Source organism: Juglans microcarpa x Juglans regia, chromosome 4D (assembly GCF_004785595.1).
Source record: "Juglans microcarpa x Juglans regia isolate MS1-56 chromosome 4D, Jm3101_v1.0, whole genome shotgun sequence".
Taxonomy (NCBI): Eukaryota; Viridiplantae; Streptophyta; class Magnoliopsida; order Fagales; family Juglandaceae; genus Juglans; species Juglans microcarpa x Juglans regia.
In genome coordinates, this window is record NC_054600.1 from 28922881 (window position 1) to 28938965 (window position 16085).

Consider the following 16085-nt stretch of genomic DNA (forward strand, 5'->3'; position numbering starts at 1 on the left):
ATTAGTTTCAGCACCATTCCAAATACCGTATTTAACCGAGTTTACCGTTTATAAAGCTGTCACTAGAAAATGGAAAAGTAGTGATATTTCATGGAAAATATTTTGTTTAAAATGATATTGTCCAAAATAAGTATTTTTCTTGCAATAATTAAAAATAATGTACGACAAAAAGGGCATATGTCATATGAGCATCAAATACAAATACAGAAAAAGAAAAAGAAAAAGTTCCCTTCATTAGTACCCACTCGATCCGAACCCCATTTCATTGAGACGTCCATATTGAAAAGAAAAAGATGTATAGAGTGTAGAGTCTCTGTACAAAATGACTCGATTGAAAATGACCTTACGGGAGGAATACGTTCTTTCCATTAATTCTTGGTTCATGTTTGTTTTGTTACATTTAGTAATCCCGTCATTTATGAGTACGAACTGATATGACAATGTAAGAAGAAAAGTGCGCGGCTATGGATCATGCACCATTTAATTTAGGAGTTGGGTTGGTTACATATATGCCATAAGATTAAAAAAGAAGAAGAAGAAGATGATAATGATAGGCTATTCTCTTACCATTCATTTGTTACTTCTTTTATTTTTATTTAATAATTAAGAAATTGTTATTAGTGAAGTTGTATGATTTTTTTAAATTTTTTTACTAATTAAGAATGTTAAGAAGAATACTTAAAAGAAAAAAAAATTAAATACACTATAAAGTAGTAAGCCTATCATTATTCTAAACAAAATCTGAATGGTAATGAAATAATTAAATTAAATAAAAGAATTATAAGGTTAAATAAGGGTTAAAATATAATTTATTAAGATTATTTTTATTTTGGTATTTGAAAAAGTTAAATTATTTTTTGTATTTTGTTTAGAAGTTTTGGAAAGTTGTAATGATTAGAAGAAAAAATTAAAAAATATTTATATTTGAATGATGTTTAGATGTTGAAATGAGATGAGATGAAATATGATGGTTTGAAAGTTTTGTAAAAGCAGAATAGGGCAGTCTATAAAATACATGAAAAATTATATTTGTAGTCGTGAAGTATGCTAGTACCATATAATTTCTTTTAAAAAAAATATGAAATACACATAAAAAGGAATTATTTTTTTAATAATATATCTCATTATTTTTAAAAACGACGTTTGCACAATCAACATCTGCAAATATCGTTTGTCAAATAATAAATATACCCAATAAAAGACACAAAAACACTCGTATCTATTATCTCGTCTTTTTATCTCCTGAATGGTCTAAAACTAAGCAACTTCCACAAACATGAAAACGGGTTCTGCAAACAACGAAAGCCTTCTGCTTTATAACGTTAAGCTGTCGTCTGTGGTGCCAGCGACGGTGACGAGCGAGATTAACAATGTTCATGAGCTGACAGACATGGACTTGGCCATGAAGCTCCATTACATTCAAGGGGTTTACTTCTTTACGCGCGAAGCAGTCGAGGGGCTCACGATAGATAAGCTAAAGGAACCCATGTTCAAATGTCTGGACCTCTACACCACCGTTTCAGGGAGGATTCGGAGGTCGGAAACCGGCAGGCCATTCATCAAGTGCAACGACAGTGGCGTGCGGATAGTCGAAGCGGAGTGCGACACGACCATCGAGGAATTCTTGGACATGAAGAAGGATCAGAGTTTTCTTGTTTATAATCAAGTTCTTGGTCCTGATCTCGCTTTCTCCCCTCTCGTCATCATGCAGGTACGTACTACATACATAGCAATTTCTTCCATCTCGGCGGATACACACACACACATATATGTGTGTTTGTCAATAATATCATGAGTTCATTATAAGGTAGAACTCTATATGGTATCAGCCAGCTATTGATCGCGTACGTCAACGCGATCTCGTCAGCTACGACCTCCGCTCCCTCCAACCCACAACACTTCTCGATCCTTACCATTCTTACTCCTTATTCCTTCATCACCGTTAAGCTTATTCGGGATAAGTACTACTCGTTTTAAAAAACACATGATGTTATTCCCTACTTCAAAGGCACTCACTAGGCTTTGGTCGTTGAGACTCCGTTTTTGGATAGTAAAAATATCTTAGATGACGTGTAAATAGTAATAAAAATAATAAAAATAATTTTTAAATTAATAATAAAATAGTCTGAAAATATTTGAGTGTAAAGTATTCATGCATGTATTTATAGATAATCTGGTAGGTAAAATTGTTACAGGCAATTATCTATACACGAGTTTGAAGTACACGCGGATAGAATAATTTGAAGTACGTAATGATAAGATAAAGAAAGAAAAATTCTATTCCTAAGTTTCATACACCACACACCATCTATTTTATGATTTTTTTAATTTTATTCTCTTATCAAATATGTGGTATATAGATTATAAGTAAAATAATTCAATTATTTTAAGTATTCTTAAGCCTCATACACCACACACCATCTATTTTATAATTTTTTTTAATTTTATTCTCTTATCAAATATGTGGTATATAGATTATAAGTAAAATAATTCAATTATTTTAAGAATAATAAAACCAAAAAAAAAAATTTCAAAAAATTTTAAAAAAATAAAAAAAATTATAGTGTGTGGTGTATGAGCTTATGAATAGTAATGCTCTAAGATAAATGAATATAAATGTTATCTTGAGTTGCAGTATGTTATATATGGTTTCAATTGAAGATGAGGTTACTGAGTCATAGAGTTACGTGACATTTCTGATCTCTACTCCCTAGCCACCCTTGTGTTGGCGTTAACGTTGGGTTTGTATAAACCGTTTGAAATGAGATATTTTGAATAGTAATTAAATAAAATATTATTATATATAATTTTTTAGTATTATTTTTATTTTTAAATTTGATTAAAAAGTTAAATTATTTATTATATTTTTATATAAAAATTTAAAAAAATTATAATTATAAGAAGATATGAATAACAAGATTTTGTATACAAAATTCCGCATAAGAGATCCCGGCCCGTTCGTGATGATTTCTTTTGGGGTGGCCAGCTCTAGTCAATATTCCGCCGTGGTTGACTCGATCTACCCTTGGGTGGTCGTGCACCTCAAAGGAGGCTGACTTTTTTTATTATCGTTTATTTTTTAATTATTTTTTGTTAGTTATAATAATTGCTTGATGGAGAGGGACCGCAGATTAATTAATAAGCCACCAAAATTAGCTCCAGAGTTATAAATACCGACACGCGGTACGTTACCGTCCATCATACCCGGGATCGAGTACTAGGTGCATAACATAACACCTACTTTTGATCATGTCCTTTAATGTTTCAACCTTTCCATCTATCCATCTGGTCCACATGCAGAGATGATTCCTTCTGATGGAATCTTCAATGATTAATAATATGCACGTAATATATTTTTACAACACATCTTACAATAATATTATAAAATAAAAATATTTTTATAAAATAATGTTATCTTTATAAGATATTTTATAAAAATACTCTCCATTTAAAATATAATTGTGTAAAGTGTATAAATCATTTTCCATCTTCAATTTCCATATTCCTTTGTTATTTCCTCCCAGTTCTTTTTGCAAAAACTAGAAAGTTAGCAAGTGTTGAGTGTGTTCATGGCTTTCAAACAGTTCACTTGGTTCAAATGTGGAGGAATCTCATTGGGACTCAGTTGGGCCCATGTTCTTGGAGATGCATTCTCAGCCACATCCTTCGTCAACATGTGGACCAAGATCTTGTCTGGTCAAATGCGACCCAAGTGTCTGCAACCAGTAAATCTCGGGAAATCCAAATCCCCACCTTCAGTTCTGGAGAATTTGGTTTCCACGAAAAGGGTGGACCCGCTGGGAGATCACTGGCTAATTGCCAACAACAGCAAAATGGAGACAAACTATTTCCAAATCACTGCAAAACAGCTTGAGCACTTGCTAGCAAATGTCTGTGCCGTGGATCAAGCAGCCAAAATCTCGCATTTCGAAGTTCTGTCTGCAATCATATGGAGATGTTTATCTGAAATCAGGGAAGATTGCGGCCCAAGAATTATTGCAGTTTGTACAAGTAGTTCTCGCAACAGGGAGAATGAATATCCAACTAATGGCATGGTGCTACGCACAGTTGAAGCAGATTTCTCAGTGGCAAAAGCTGATATATCAGCAGTGGTAGAATTAATAGCTGAGAAAAGAGTGGAATATGGCATGGGAATGACTGAAGAAATTGTGGAGAAAGAAAATGGGGAGGCAGATTATATAGCCTATGGAGCAAACTTAACGTTTGTAAATTTGGAAGAAGCTGAAATTTATGGATTGGAATTGAAGGGACGGAAACCTGTTTTTGTAAACTATGCCATCAATGGGGTTGGTGATGAAGGGGTTGTCTTGGTGCTTCCAGGAGCAGCAAAAGGCAAAGCTGAGAGTGGTGGCAGAGATGGAGTGACAGTGACCATGGTTTTGCCTGAAAATCAATTTCAGCTGCTAAGAAACAAGCTTGAGAGGGATTGGATGCAGTAAACAGGACTCACCAGATTTCTGTGAGCAGAGAAATGTCAATCTTTGGTGGTGTTCTGCTTCTGCTGTCTGCTTAATGATTCTATACCTGAATTGTTTCTAAGCTATATTTTCAATAAATTAAACAGATAGGTCTTGTATTTGGTACAAAGAACTCATGTGATGAGACTGGCACAGCCTTCCAATCCGAGGAGGTTGGTTTATATGTGATTTTAATCCTGCAAGCTCTGTAGTGTGTTCGGATTTAATGAACAGTGAATACTTAATTCTTCTGTTTCATTTCTCAAATAAAAAGAAAACACAAAAGGATGATGCTCAAAGGCTTCTCCAATATCTTCACCTTATCTTTCCAGTTTCCTTTTTTGCTGTATTCAAATTTAAATCGTGTTTCCTGGTATACACATCTACTCATCAGCTTAAAGTTTTGGAATAAATAGTGATTTTACACGACGTAGAATAGAGATTCTAAGTTCGAATCCTACTCTATGATTTATTCTATCTAATTAAATATTACTTATGTTAAGACTATTAAGTCTACAAGCGGTGATTTCAGGTAAGGCTATCAACTTTTTATTTTTGTTTGTTTGTTTGTTTCTTGTATTTATTTCCAATCTCTTGATACGAGAAGGGAATTTTTTTCAAAAGAAAACAAAAGAACAGAGGTGGACGCCGAAATCAGAGCAATGCAAAGCGTGGAAGCTTTTATGAGAAGTACTGCATGCAGCGCAGGCATGTTCCACGTATGGGCTGTGAGGTTGATCTAATTACTCAAGGCCCAAATCTGAAGGAATACTAGCCCAGTTCGATATAAATTAGTGAATACGATGGAGCCCGATTCAATATGAGAACACTGACGATGGCACTACCCAATCTGATTAGAATTGAAATTGGAAAACATTCAATGCAATTGAACTTTGAACAAATAATGGGACAACCAATATTTGAAAAAGAGCCAAACATTGAAAGGAAGAATGTTCAATGCCATTGCTATTGGCAACATCTTGACCAAGAGTGAGTTGGATATATGATTATGGGTAATGCTACGAATCCCGTTTGAGCATCCCGCTCCATTTAAAAGTGTTAAAAAATAATGTGAAAAAAATAACACTTTTAAATATTTTTTAAAAAATAAGAAAATTTACAATATTATTAAACAATATTTTATTAATCACTTAGTAAAAGAAAAAACAAAAATGGAGCGGGATCCACCAGCGGGATTCCTATCCTTTTCCTATAATTATAGGCTAAGAAAGAGTTTAGATATTGAGATAAAATAGTTTTAGATTAGTTGAATAAAATATTGATAGATTTTTTTTACTATTATTATTATTATTATTGAATTTAAAAAAATTAAATTATTTTTTATATTTTATATAAAAATTATAATTTTATAATAATAAAATAAAATGAGATTAAACTATCTCTATATCCAAACAGGACTAAAGATCTTTGATAGACTACTGAAAGCGCTCAACATACAAATCCAAAGCTGCCATACCCTTCCTTGTAGATTAAACACTCGATTACAATACAATGAATGGGACTTCACTGCTTTTGTCATCTTTGCCCTTATATATAATCGATATGTTTAGATATTAAAATGGGTTGAGTTGAGTTAAATTATGAATAGTAATATTTTATAGATCTATTAAGATGAATTTAACTTTTTAATTTGGATTAAATAATTTTTTAAGTTAAAATATATGAAATAGATTGAGATAAGTTTAATATTTTATTAAAAATTAAAAAAAATCTTATTAATAATTAATTTAAAATAAATTTAATTTAATTGAACAACAAAACATAGAACTGACCTTTGGCGTACAAAGACTGGAGAGAAGTAGTTGAAACTTGAACGCGATATGATAAAATATGACGAAACCTGTGCTAATGAGCTCTGGCCGGCCTTATTTTTCCATTTCGGAGCTTTTGTATCGTATTATAATTTTTTTCCTCTCTTTATCGAGTCTTATCAGGAATCGCACCAACAGCATTGCAAAAGTAGAAAGGAAATAATCTCTTGTCAAGAATCCATCCAAAATACCCCTATCCGAATCCTTCCGAAAATGTCAACCTCGGAAAGCCCAACAGAAATAAAAAACATTGTACGAAAAAGTGGGGACAACAAAAGCAACGCAGTGCTCATTAAAAAAATAAAATAAGATAAAATGATTTTAAATAAATTATAATAAAATATTATTATTATTTAAAAATTTAAAAAGTTTAAATTATTTATTATATTTTTATGTGATAGTTTAAAAAAATTATAATAGTAAGATGATATAAGATAATTTCTGAATCCAAATAAGCTATCACCAATTGGACGCAAAGTTAATGATATTTGAAAACTAGGGCTAAAAACCAATTCTATCAGCACCTACACCTATAGTTTTTGAAGATGATGGGCCAAGTGAAATCGGCCGATAGGGAGAGAGAGAACCGACCAGAATTTTATGGTCAATACCAATCAGTTCAACGATTGGTCCATCAGTAACCCATATCTAAATTCACAACATAAATTCATAAATTCAAAACGAATAAATCAAAATTCATAACAAATTCAAAAATTCACAACAAATCAACTCGAAATTCATAACAAAACCTCAGTAGTAGAGGTGAACAAGAGAGATGAGAGGACAACGAAAGAGATGACTTGTCAACTGTGAACGACATAGAGCTCGAAAAGACGTTTCAAAGGGGAGAGATGAGATAGCTCGGATAGGTGAGGGACAGGCTGAGCGGCGTGAAAGAAAAGGGGAGGGGAGGACTGCACTGCGGGGTGAGAGAGGAGAGAGAAGAAAGAAAGATGATTGGGATAAAGAATGAGGGGAGGGATTATTAAACCCTAGATCTAAACGACGACATTTAGTGTATTAAACCAAATGACATCATTTTACCTGTATTTTTTCTATACATTACGAGTAAAATGACGCCATTTAAATCACTTAAGTGAAATGATATTGTTTTACTTAAGTGATTATATATATATATATATATATATATTATATCGACCGATTTGACGATTTGAACCTGGTTCAGTTCGGGACCCAACCGGCTGACGTCGATTTCTTGTAATTCCTACCGCCGGTTGATCAGTTCTCCATCGGTTCCGACCGATTCTTGACTCCAATAGCTGGTTCCCCAGTGACGATTGGTCTTGTCGATTCCTGTAAATCCCTAATATTTGTTATTTATTTTTTTATTTTTCTATAGAATGGGGGTAAGGGGTTTCAAACCCAAGTCTTCTATTTGAAAAATCGGGTCATATGCTATTAGGTCATCATGCTCTTGGAGAACCTGATATATTTTTAGTATTTGATATTATCTCTAAAATATTATTACCCATCATATTTGTAAGAGTTTTACTCTTCATCATTTCCACATATCACACACTATATTTATTTTTATTTATTTTATTTATTTTTTAATTTTATTATTCTTAAACTAATTAAATTATTCTATTCATAATCTATATAACACAAACTAAATAAGAGAAAAAAATATAATACATACTTAATAAGAAAAAAAAAAAAAATTGTAGCTTGTGGGATGAATTCTTGTATTTGTAAACGACACGCGTCTCGAACTTCGCGCAGAAGAGAAGGAACCTTGCCAACACAAAACAGGATCGTCCGGCGAAGATACCCAAAAAACATAAAAAGTGACCAGAATATTTGGTCAAGACTCAGGGACCCACCTTTCCACCTCCACGCCGTTTCCAGACCCAGATTGCGTATTCGTCAGTCCCGCTTGATTACCGACCTACAGCAGCTTCTAGGGCTACCCTTTCTCTCTGTAAAAGAACATCGTTTATAAAAAAAAAAGGAAATTTACACCTTCTTTCTCCCCGGCCGGAGAAAAAGCGTACCAGTGTACAGCATTTTTTTTTTGGGGGGGGGGGGGGTTCGAGATTTCGGTTGAAGATGGCGGATTCGGATTCGGTATTGTTACGGATGCTGGAGTCGGCGCTGGGGATTTCCCTGGGCGGCTCGGTATCGGACTCGGTGGTGGTCATCCTGACTACGTCTGTGGCGGTGATAATCGGGCTGTTGGTGTTGATGTGGAGGAGATCGTGGGATCGGAGTGGTACCAGGGAGGTGAAGCCGGTGGTGGTGCCCAAGTTTTCGGCCAAGGACGACGAGGACGACGAGGTCGAGGCAGACTCCGGGAACACTAAGGTTGCCGTTTTCTTCGGTACTCAGACTGGCACTGCGGAGGGCTTCGCTAAGGTCAACTTGTTCTCCTTTTGGCAAATTGAAGTTTGTTTATCGTGTGTTTTTATGTATTTGAGTGCTTTAGGGTGGTTGTGGTGTTAAAGCTGATGATTTGGACTGAGAATCATTCTTTAGTTTTCTTTAATCTGTTAATTAGTTTCACGTATATATAATTAATTTGGCTTACGTGGCTGATGCTAATTCATTATCGTTGGGATTGTCAATTTGTCAAATGGTTGCCTCCGCGAAGTTCCACTATGTTTAGAATACGGATCAATGGAGGGTCCCAAGACTACGGGTTAACTAGGCATTCTTGCATTTAGGAGAAAAATGTGCCATCGTGTATGCTCCCAACTCCGAAGCTGAGTGCGGAACTAGTTGGTCTTTTATTGGTTTGAACCCTCTTGAGGAATATCGGGATTGTAGATGAGCTTAGCTTCTATCAACCTCTTTTTTACTTTTCAGACGACTTGATTGAGCTGTGACCTTGCCAATAGTTTCTGTAGAATTGGAGCGGCTTGTCGTGCCAAGTTTCAGGTGTGGTTGCCTGACTAGTGGTATTCCGACTTCCCATCACAAGGACGTGAAAGGATTAATGTTCATTCTAGAACTGACAACCAGTATTTGTGGCATTCACTATGACATATTGTTTGGCTTACTAATAGTTACACACTTATGTTCATACGTCTTGAACTCTCAGAGTTGGTATAAAATAAGTTAATTTTGATCTCTTTTTGCACCATGAGCAGTTTCCTTGATTTTTATCCATGGTTTTGGACTTCGTTTCCCCCCTTCATTTTAGGATTTAATGTGAGCATTTTTAATTATAGGCTTTAGCTGAAGAAATCAAGGCAAGATATGATAAAGCAGCCGTCAAAGTTGTTGACCTGGTATGTTGGACTCGAATTGTTGCATGGCATGCATCATGGCCAGGGTAATTGCTTCTTTGACAGGAGGAATTTACTATTCACGATGCTTATAGATTATGGTTAACATAGGACGATTATGCTGCTGATGATGATCAGTATGAAGAAAAGCTGAAGAAAGAGACTTTGGCCTTTTTCATGCTGGCCACGTAAGATAGACTTTAACTTGTACTGTCATTATGTTAAATTTGAAATGCATATTGCTTTTCGGGAAGTGTGGTGTATCCAATATATTTGAGGCTGACATTGTAGTTATGGAGATGGGGAGCCAACTGATAATGCTGCTAGATTTTGCAAATGGTTAACTGAGGTTGGTAGCTTTACTACAAATCCACAATGAATCCAAATTCTGAAGTCACATTGTTGTGGAATTTCCAATTTCATTTTTGGCTGTTGTACTGAAATGTCTTGGTTTTATCTCAGTGTAAAGATAGGGCCCCATGGCTTCAACAACTCAGATACGGTGTTTTTGGCTTGGGTAACCGGCAATATGAACATTTCAATAAGGTAAATTAGTAAGCTTTGCATGATCATCCTTATCATAACACAGTCGTGACATTTGATGACACCCTTTGTGGAACAGATTGGGAAGGTGGTTGATGAACAACTTAGCGAACAAGGTAGATATTTTCAGCATATGTGTGTTGTCATGGCCTTACTGAATGAAAAGAATTTTCATAGTGTTCCCTGTGCATCTTTGTATCTATATTGGCACTTGGAAGTGTGACTGAATTCTTCAATACTGACATTCACTTTCATGAGAAGCATCTTTTGCTCATCCCCTTATCCTGTAAATGTTTATGACTTCCTCTCTCCCTCTCAAACTAACACTTTCTATCCTGCTATTCTGGGCTACAATAAAATTACCAAGAATTTTGTAGTACTTAAACTGAGTGAAAACTTGCATACTTGTTGTAGGTTTCTACGATAAGCAGTTACAGTACATGTTTTTGGAATATTACATTATTTAATTCTGTTAGCAGGTCTATATTTGATATTGACTTGTTTATGTGACATGTTGTGAACCTTCAGCTGGGATGCATTGTGAATGCTTATAGTGATGTAGAGGTTATGCTTTTTTTCTTCTTCTTTTTTTCTTTTTAAATTAATTTTCAGATGGACTGTTACTTTAATTCTGGGTTGATGAATTCATGGAGTGAAGGGAGACACTGTCTGCCTGTTTGAACCTGCACCGCTGCCAAATTGTCTTGCACGATGTTTTAGATTTATTAAACCCCATTCAACAATTCTATTTTATTTTATTTTATTTTTAATGTTGGGGAACCTCTCCAAGGTAGGCCTCTTCGGACCCACCCCTGCAGAATAAACCTGGTCCCGTACACCACACCCTCGGAAGTTTCCGTACATGGAACTGGTTAAATTGCTAGCTTTTCACTAGGGGGTGGCCCCAAAGAATTGTTTGCACCCATGAGGTGTTGAACCTTGGACCTTGAAGTGAGTGATACCTCAAGACCAAGGCCTTCACCACTTGGGCCAGCCCCTTGGGGTTCATTCAACCAAATTTGTGATGCCAACATTGTAGCTTCAGAGTTTGGAGGTTTCTTCTGGCCAGACAATATAGGGCCAGCCTATCTTTTTTTTTTTTTTTTTTTTTTTTTTTAAAGAGTCGAAGGTCACATGTCCAGAGTGACCCCCTCCCCATTTTATTAAAAATCCTCACTTTTGGCAGAGGAATACCTTATACACAACTGAAACTTCCAAAAAAATTAAATAAAGAAATAAACTCGAAGCAGCAAAACCCAACTCAATAAACCTCACCCAACTTTCTTAGACTTACACAAATAAGGTAAGCCGTTGCGATCAGTCCGAAGGATGCCCTTAAGCAAAATTGGAATGTCCTCTTGTGAAAACCATTCTTCATTACATCCACTACTTCGAGTTTACATTACATATCGATTTGGGTTGCTGGATAACTGTCATTGATTTATTATCATCTCTATAAGTTCTGGCTGAACTCTATAACCAAAATTGATATCCAAGTCTTTCTGTCATTGGTCTCCTTAACTTCTGAGATTGTGCATTTAATTGAATCAGTGGTAGTAGTTGTATATTCACAGCATGAACCTTGATTTCTTCTGGTTTCATATTTAAACTTCTTTTAAAATGTGGCTTTGGTGTATGCCAAATATATAAACTAGTAACTCTTTATTGTGTAAAAGCATAGTTGTACACTTTTTGGTTTGCCCTCATGCTGTCATGCCTGCAAGTTTGTTTTTGCTGTCTATCTAAATTTTGTTGAACACGTATCTATGTTGTTGATGCAGGTGCTAAGCGTCTTATTGCAGTTGGTTTGGGTGACGATGATCAATGTATTGAGGATGATTTTACTGCTTGGTATACTTTGTAGTCTTTCTAAATCGCTTGCTTCATCTATTTTAACTGATTTCTACTGATAGTTTTGGGAAGATGGGGCTTTATCATGCATTATGACTTCAGTTTTCTGCTTTAATGAGTTGGTGGTTCTTTTCTAGGAGGGAACAATTATGGCCTGAGTTAGATCAGTTGCTCCGAGATGTAGATGATGCAAATACTGTATCTACTCCATACACAGCTGTTATTCCTGAATATAGAGTAGTGATTCATGATCCTATTGTTACATCCTGTGTTGATAGTTACTTAAACATGGCAAATGGGACTGCGTCATTTGATATACACCATCCTTGCAGGTGCTTAGCGATGTGTGTGTGCTTGGTTATGTCACTGTTATTGTTGTTTACTTAACTTGGTTTTGATTTCTTTTGCCTGAAGAGTCAATGTTGCTGTTCAAAAAGAGCTTCACAAACCTGAATCCGATCGATCCTGCATACATCTGGAGTTTGATATTTCGGGGACTGGTATTATGTAAGTTCATGTGCATATAGTACTTCTATTTACAGATTTGGATCCTTGGTGATAGGTTTAAGTTGATGATTTCATTGTCAAGTATAAATTATGCATTCATTCATCAGTTTATGCCTGAAATTTACCCCTTCTCCCTGCCAAAAAAAATTGATTCGAGCGTCTTAAGTATTTTACTTTTTTTATCATCCCACCAATGATACAATTTGACAAGCAATAAATTTATCACTCAGCCAATCGGAATCATAAGATATTTTACTTGTTATATATTGCTCTCATAATTCTGCTAATGCTTTATTCAAGTGTCATTGAAAATATAGGTAAGAAATGAAAACCTAGAATCTTATACCATACCTTAGAATTGGAGTGGTAATGTCCTGGCCTTTCCCTTTCATACCATAATTTATAAGACAATAGCCCTTTTGTTGGAGAAGCCTTAGCCAGAAAAGTGCGTAGTTATGGAGGCAAGGATTTGACTGTTGGCTTAGTTGATTCAAATGTTTGTCTTAGGTTTCTTGGCTAAGGTAGCATTGTTTTTTCCCCCCAAAATGCCTTCTGAATATAGTCTTCCACGAAGTCTTATTTTAGATGTGCTCCTCTCCCTTCTCTTACCCCCTAATGTTAAATGATTTGTGGATACTGGTGGATTATCACTTTGATTTTTTTTCCTCAGGTATGAAACTGGCGACCATGTAGGTGTTTATGCCGATAATTGTGATGAAGCTGTTGAAGAAGCTGGAAAATTGTTGGGTCAACCTCTAGATTTGCTGTTCTCTATTTATGCTGATAATGATGATGGCACACCCCTTGGAAGCACATTGCCGCCTCCTTTCCCTGGTCCTTGCACACTCCGGACTGCATTGGCACGTTACACAGATCTATTAAGTCCTCCTCGGAAGGTTACAATTTCACATTTGCCTTGTTATGCCCCTTCTTTCCATTCTTGTTTTGTTACTTAAATTGTTGGTTTTACTGGTTCCTAATTGTTTGTACTTCCAGGCTGCTCTAATTGCTTTGGCTGCCCATGCTGTTGACCCTAGTGAAGCAGAGAGGCTTAAGTTTTTGTCATCCCCTCAGGGGAAGGTTATCAAATAAGTTTTTTTCCTATTGTCCTTTTTGTTCTTGTATCCTATCTTTCTTATGTTGTATTCTTGTCAATGCTTAACATGCTTTTTAATTTCCAGGATGACTATTCCAAATGGGTTGTTGGAAGTCAGAGAAGTCTCCTGGAGGTAATGGCTGAGTTCCCATCAGCAAAGCCTCCTCTTGGTGTTTTTTTTGCAGCAATAGCGCCTCACTTGCAGCCCCGTTACTATTCAATCTCATCCTCTCCTAGGTATATTAGTCTTCCCACTTATGATACTCCAAGGCTGGTTTATAACTTAACATGGAGCTTCAATTAACAATACTGCTTCCCATTATTGGTCCAGATTTATGTCCCATCGAGTTCATGTGACCTGTGCTTTAGTTTACGGTCCAACTCCCACTGGCAGAATTCATAAAGGAGTGTGTTCAACCTGGATGAAGGTGATAATTAGCTGTGTATACCCGTCATATGGCTCTTTCTTCTGTGCTCCCTGATACTGTGCTAATTGGATAACATGCATCATGTCTAGTAGCACAACTTAGGTTTAAATATTTAACATCTATCATCTTGGATGAGAACAGAATGCAATACCTCTGGAGAAGAGCCATGGCTGTAGCTGGGCTCCTATTTTTATTCGACAATCTAATTTCAAGTTACCAGCTGATCATTCACTTCCTGTTATCATGGTGGGACCTGGTACTGGCTTGGCACCTTTCAGAGGATTTCTACAGGTCTGGAATAACTTTATGAATTGTAGGGTTTCTTTTGTGGTGCATGCAAAGAGGTAGTTTAAATAGAAGATTGTTTGCCCAGGAAAGAGCAGCCCTTAAAGAGGCGGGTGTGCAACTTGGCCCTGGATTACTCTTCTTTGGATGCAGAAACCGCCGGATGGTAATGATTGCTGCTATGTGAACCCTCGAGTCCTTTAATGTTTGTGAAAAAGAGGAGCCTTGTATGATTTCCTAATCAATCAATGTTAGCAGGATTTCATTTACGAGGATGAGCTAAATAATTTTGTGGAACAAGGTGTGCTGTCAGAGCTGATTGTTGCATTTTCAAGGGAGGGGCCAGAGAAGGAGTATGTTCAACATAAGTTGATGGACAAAGTAAGTAGTGTACGGGAGCAAGCTGAGGTTACTGTTTGTTAGATAAGCATACTATTACCGATGGCATCAACAATTCTTTTCATTACAGGCTGCGTTCTTATGGAGCTTGATTTCTGAGGGGGGTATTTCTATGTTTGTGGTGATGCCAAGGGTATGGCCCGCGATGTTCATCGGACTTTGCATACAATTGTCCAACAGCAAGTAAGTGCTCTCTCTCTCTCTCTCTCACACACACACACACACACACACACAAGGTTTACACTTACCCGTAAACTCTCAAAAACAAGTCACACCAATCTCACTTATGTTTATAAGTGATATTAATGTCATGGCTCGTATTCTGTTGGAGGAATCATGTTACAAAATCTTTTTTCTGATGGATGTTTCAGGAAAATGTGGATTCATCGAAGGCAGAGGCTATAGTGAAGAAACTCCAAATGGATGGACGATACCTCAGAGATGTATGGTGACAGTTCCACTTTGGTGCCAAATGTAGAAGTCAATTTATTCATCTCCAAGTCCAAGTCTCTTTGATTGGCAAGTTCCTGCCCTCCTGGAGTTTGTATGTAGCAGCAGATTGGTACAAAGGTGATGGAAACTAGAACCTGGTTTCCTACATCCCCATCAAAGAAAATGGGGGCCACATTTATTGTTAGGAACAGCAGCATAGTAGCTCAGTGACAAAGATTCCAGGAACAGAATACTCCACAGGTGATTATTAGGTGGTGTTGGGATTGTGTTGCATGAATAATTGTAATAGTTAATGCTGGTATAGCATATAATACAGCAGAACTCTGAACATTTGATTCAGACAGATCGATTCACTCTAAATGTGTGGGGTTGCGATCTGTATGATTTAGTAGTGAAATGGTTCTGCTGGTTGAAGTTATAGACAGAATATTTGTGTTTCTTACCATTGCTGCTGTTTGGCTTAACCTAAAAGCAATCTTTCTACAACTGTAAGGACCAAAAACAAGGGCAAGAAATTTAAAGAATGTTACATAATACATTGTTCCGTACTTTGGTATTTTGAGAGAAGGTAAGATCATGTTGTTTGGCGTTGCAAGGACTTTCCAAAGGGGAGATGGAAACCGAAACAAACATACATGCATATACTCATGTTCTTAACGAGCCATAAACCATTGGAAAAAGAATTTCCAAAGCATCCAAGTTTTTCACCCAGGAAATACTTGGGGATGCAAACCACCAAGCAAATAAAAACGACTTCTTGTTTGTCGTCGTATAGTGTACTCTTTCTTTTTGAAGTGTTACAACTTACAATCGTAAAAAAATTTTACAAAAATAAGTATACCAGTTGATATACGATAGATCATATTGTTTTATAAATTTATTTTTGTAAGATTTTTTTATTGCTATCAGTTTTGTCGTGCCTGTACTTTTTTTTTTTAATTTTTTTTTTTTAAGAACGATGCCCT

General features: G+C 36.0%; 2 protein-coding genes across 2 annotated transcripts; both read left to right on the forward strand.

Moving 5' to 3' along the window:
* The first annotated feature begins 1209 nt into the window (after nucleotides 1–1209).
* On the forward strand, nucleotides 1210–4676 carry LOC121260878 (protein ECERIFERUM 2-like). Its single transcript, XM_041162940.1, has 2 exons — nucleotides 1210–1711; nucleotides 3585–4676. Exons 1-2 carry the CDS (start codon nucleotides 1277–1279, stop codon nucleotides 4458–4460), a joined length of 1311 nt encoding a protein of 436 aa, XP_041018874.1. The 5' UTR covers nucleotides 1210–1276; the 3' UTR covers nucleotides 4461–4676.
* A 3372-nt stretch (nucleotides 4677–8048) lies between these two features.
* On the forward strand, nucleotides 8049–15538 carry LOC121260362 (NADPH--cytochrome P450 reductase-like). Its single transcript, XM_041162203.1, is given in 19 exon segments — nucleotides 8049–8686; nucleotides 9502–9561; nucleotides 9670–9746; nucleotides 9850–9907; nucleotides 10021–10104; nucleotides 10181–10217; nucleotides 11883–11952; nucleotides 12090–12284; nucleotides 12367–12459; nucleotides 13130–13355; nucleotides 13456–13539; nucleotides 13641–13792; nucleotides 13887–13983; nucleotides 14125–14274; nucleotides 14357–14434; nucleotides 14527–14649; nucleotides 14738–14765; nucleotides 14768–14850; nucleotides 15039–15538. Coding segments are annotated over 19 exon segments (2082 nt in total). The 5' UTR covers nucleotides 8049–8380; the 3' UTR covers nucleotides 15120–15538.
* Nucleotides 15539–16085: the final 547 nt, after the last annotated feature.

Coding starts and splice junctions, on each gene's coding strand:
- LOC121260878 (XM_041162940.1), top strand. CDS start 1,277: ATGAAAACGGGTTCTGCAAACAACGAAAGCCTTCTGCTTTATAACGTT. Junction 1,712..3,584: donor CCCCTCTCGTCATCATGCAG/GTACGTACTACA, acceptor GCTTTCAAACAG/TTCACTTGGTTCAAATGTGG.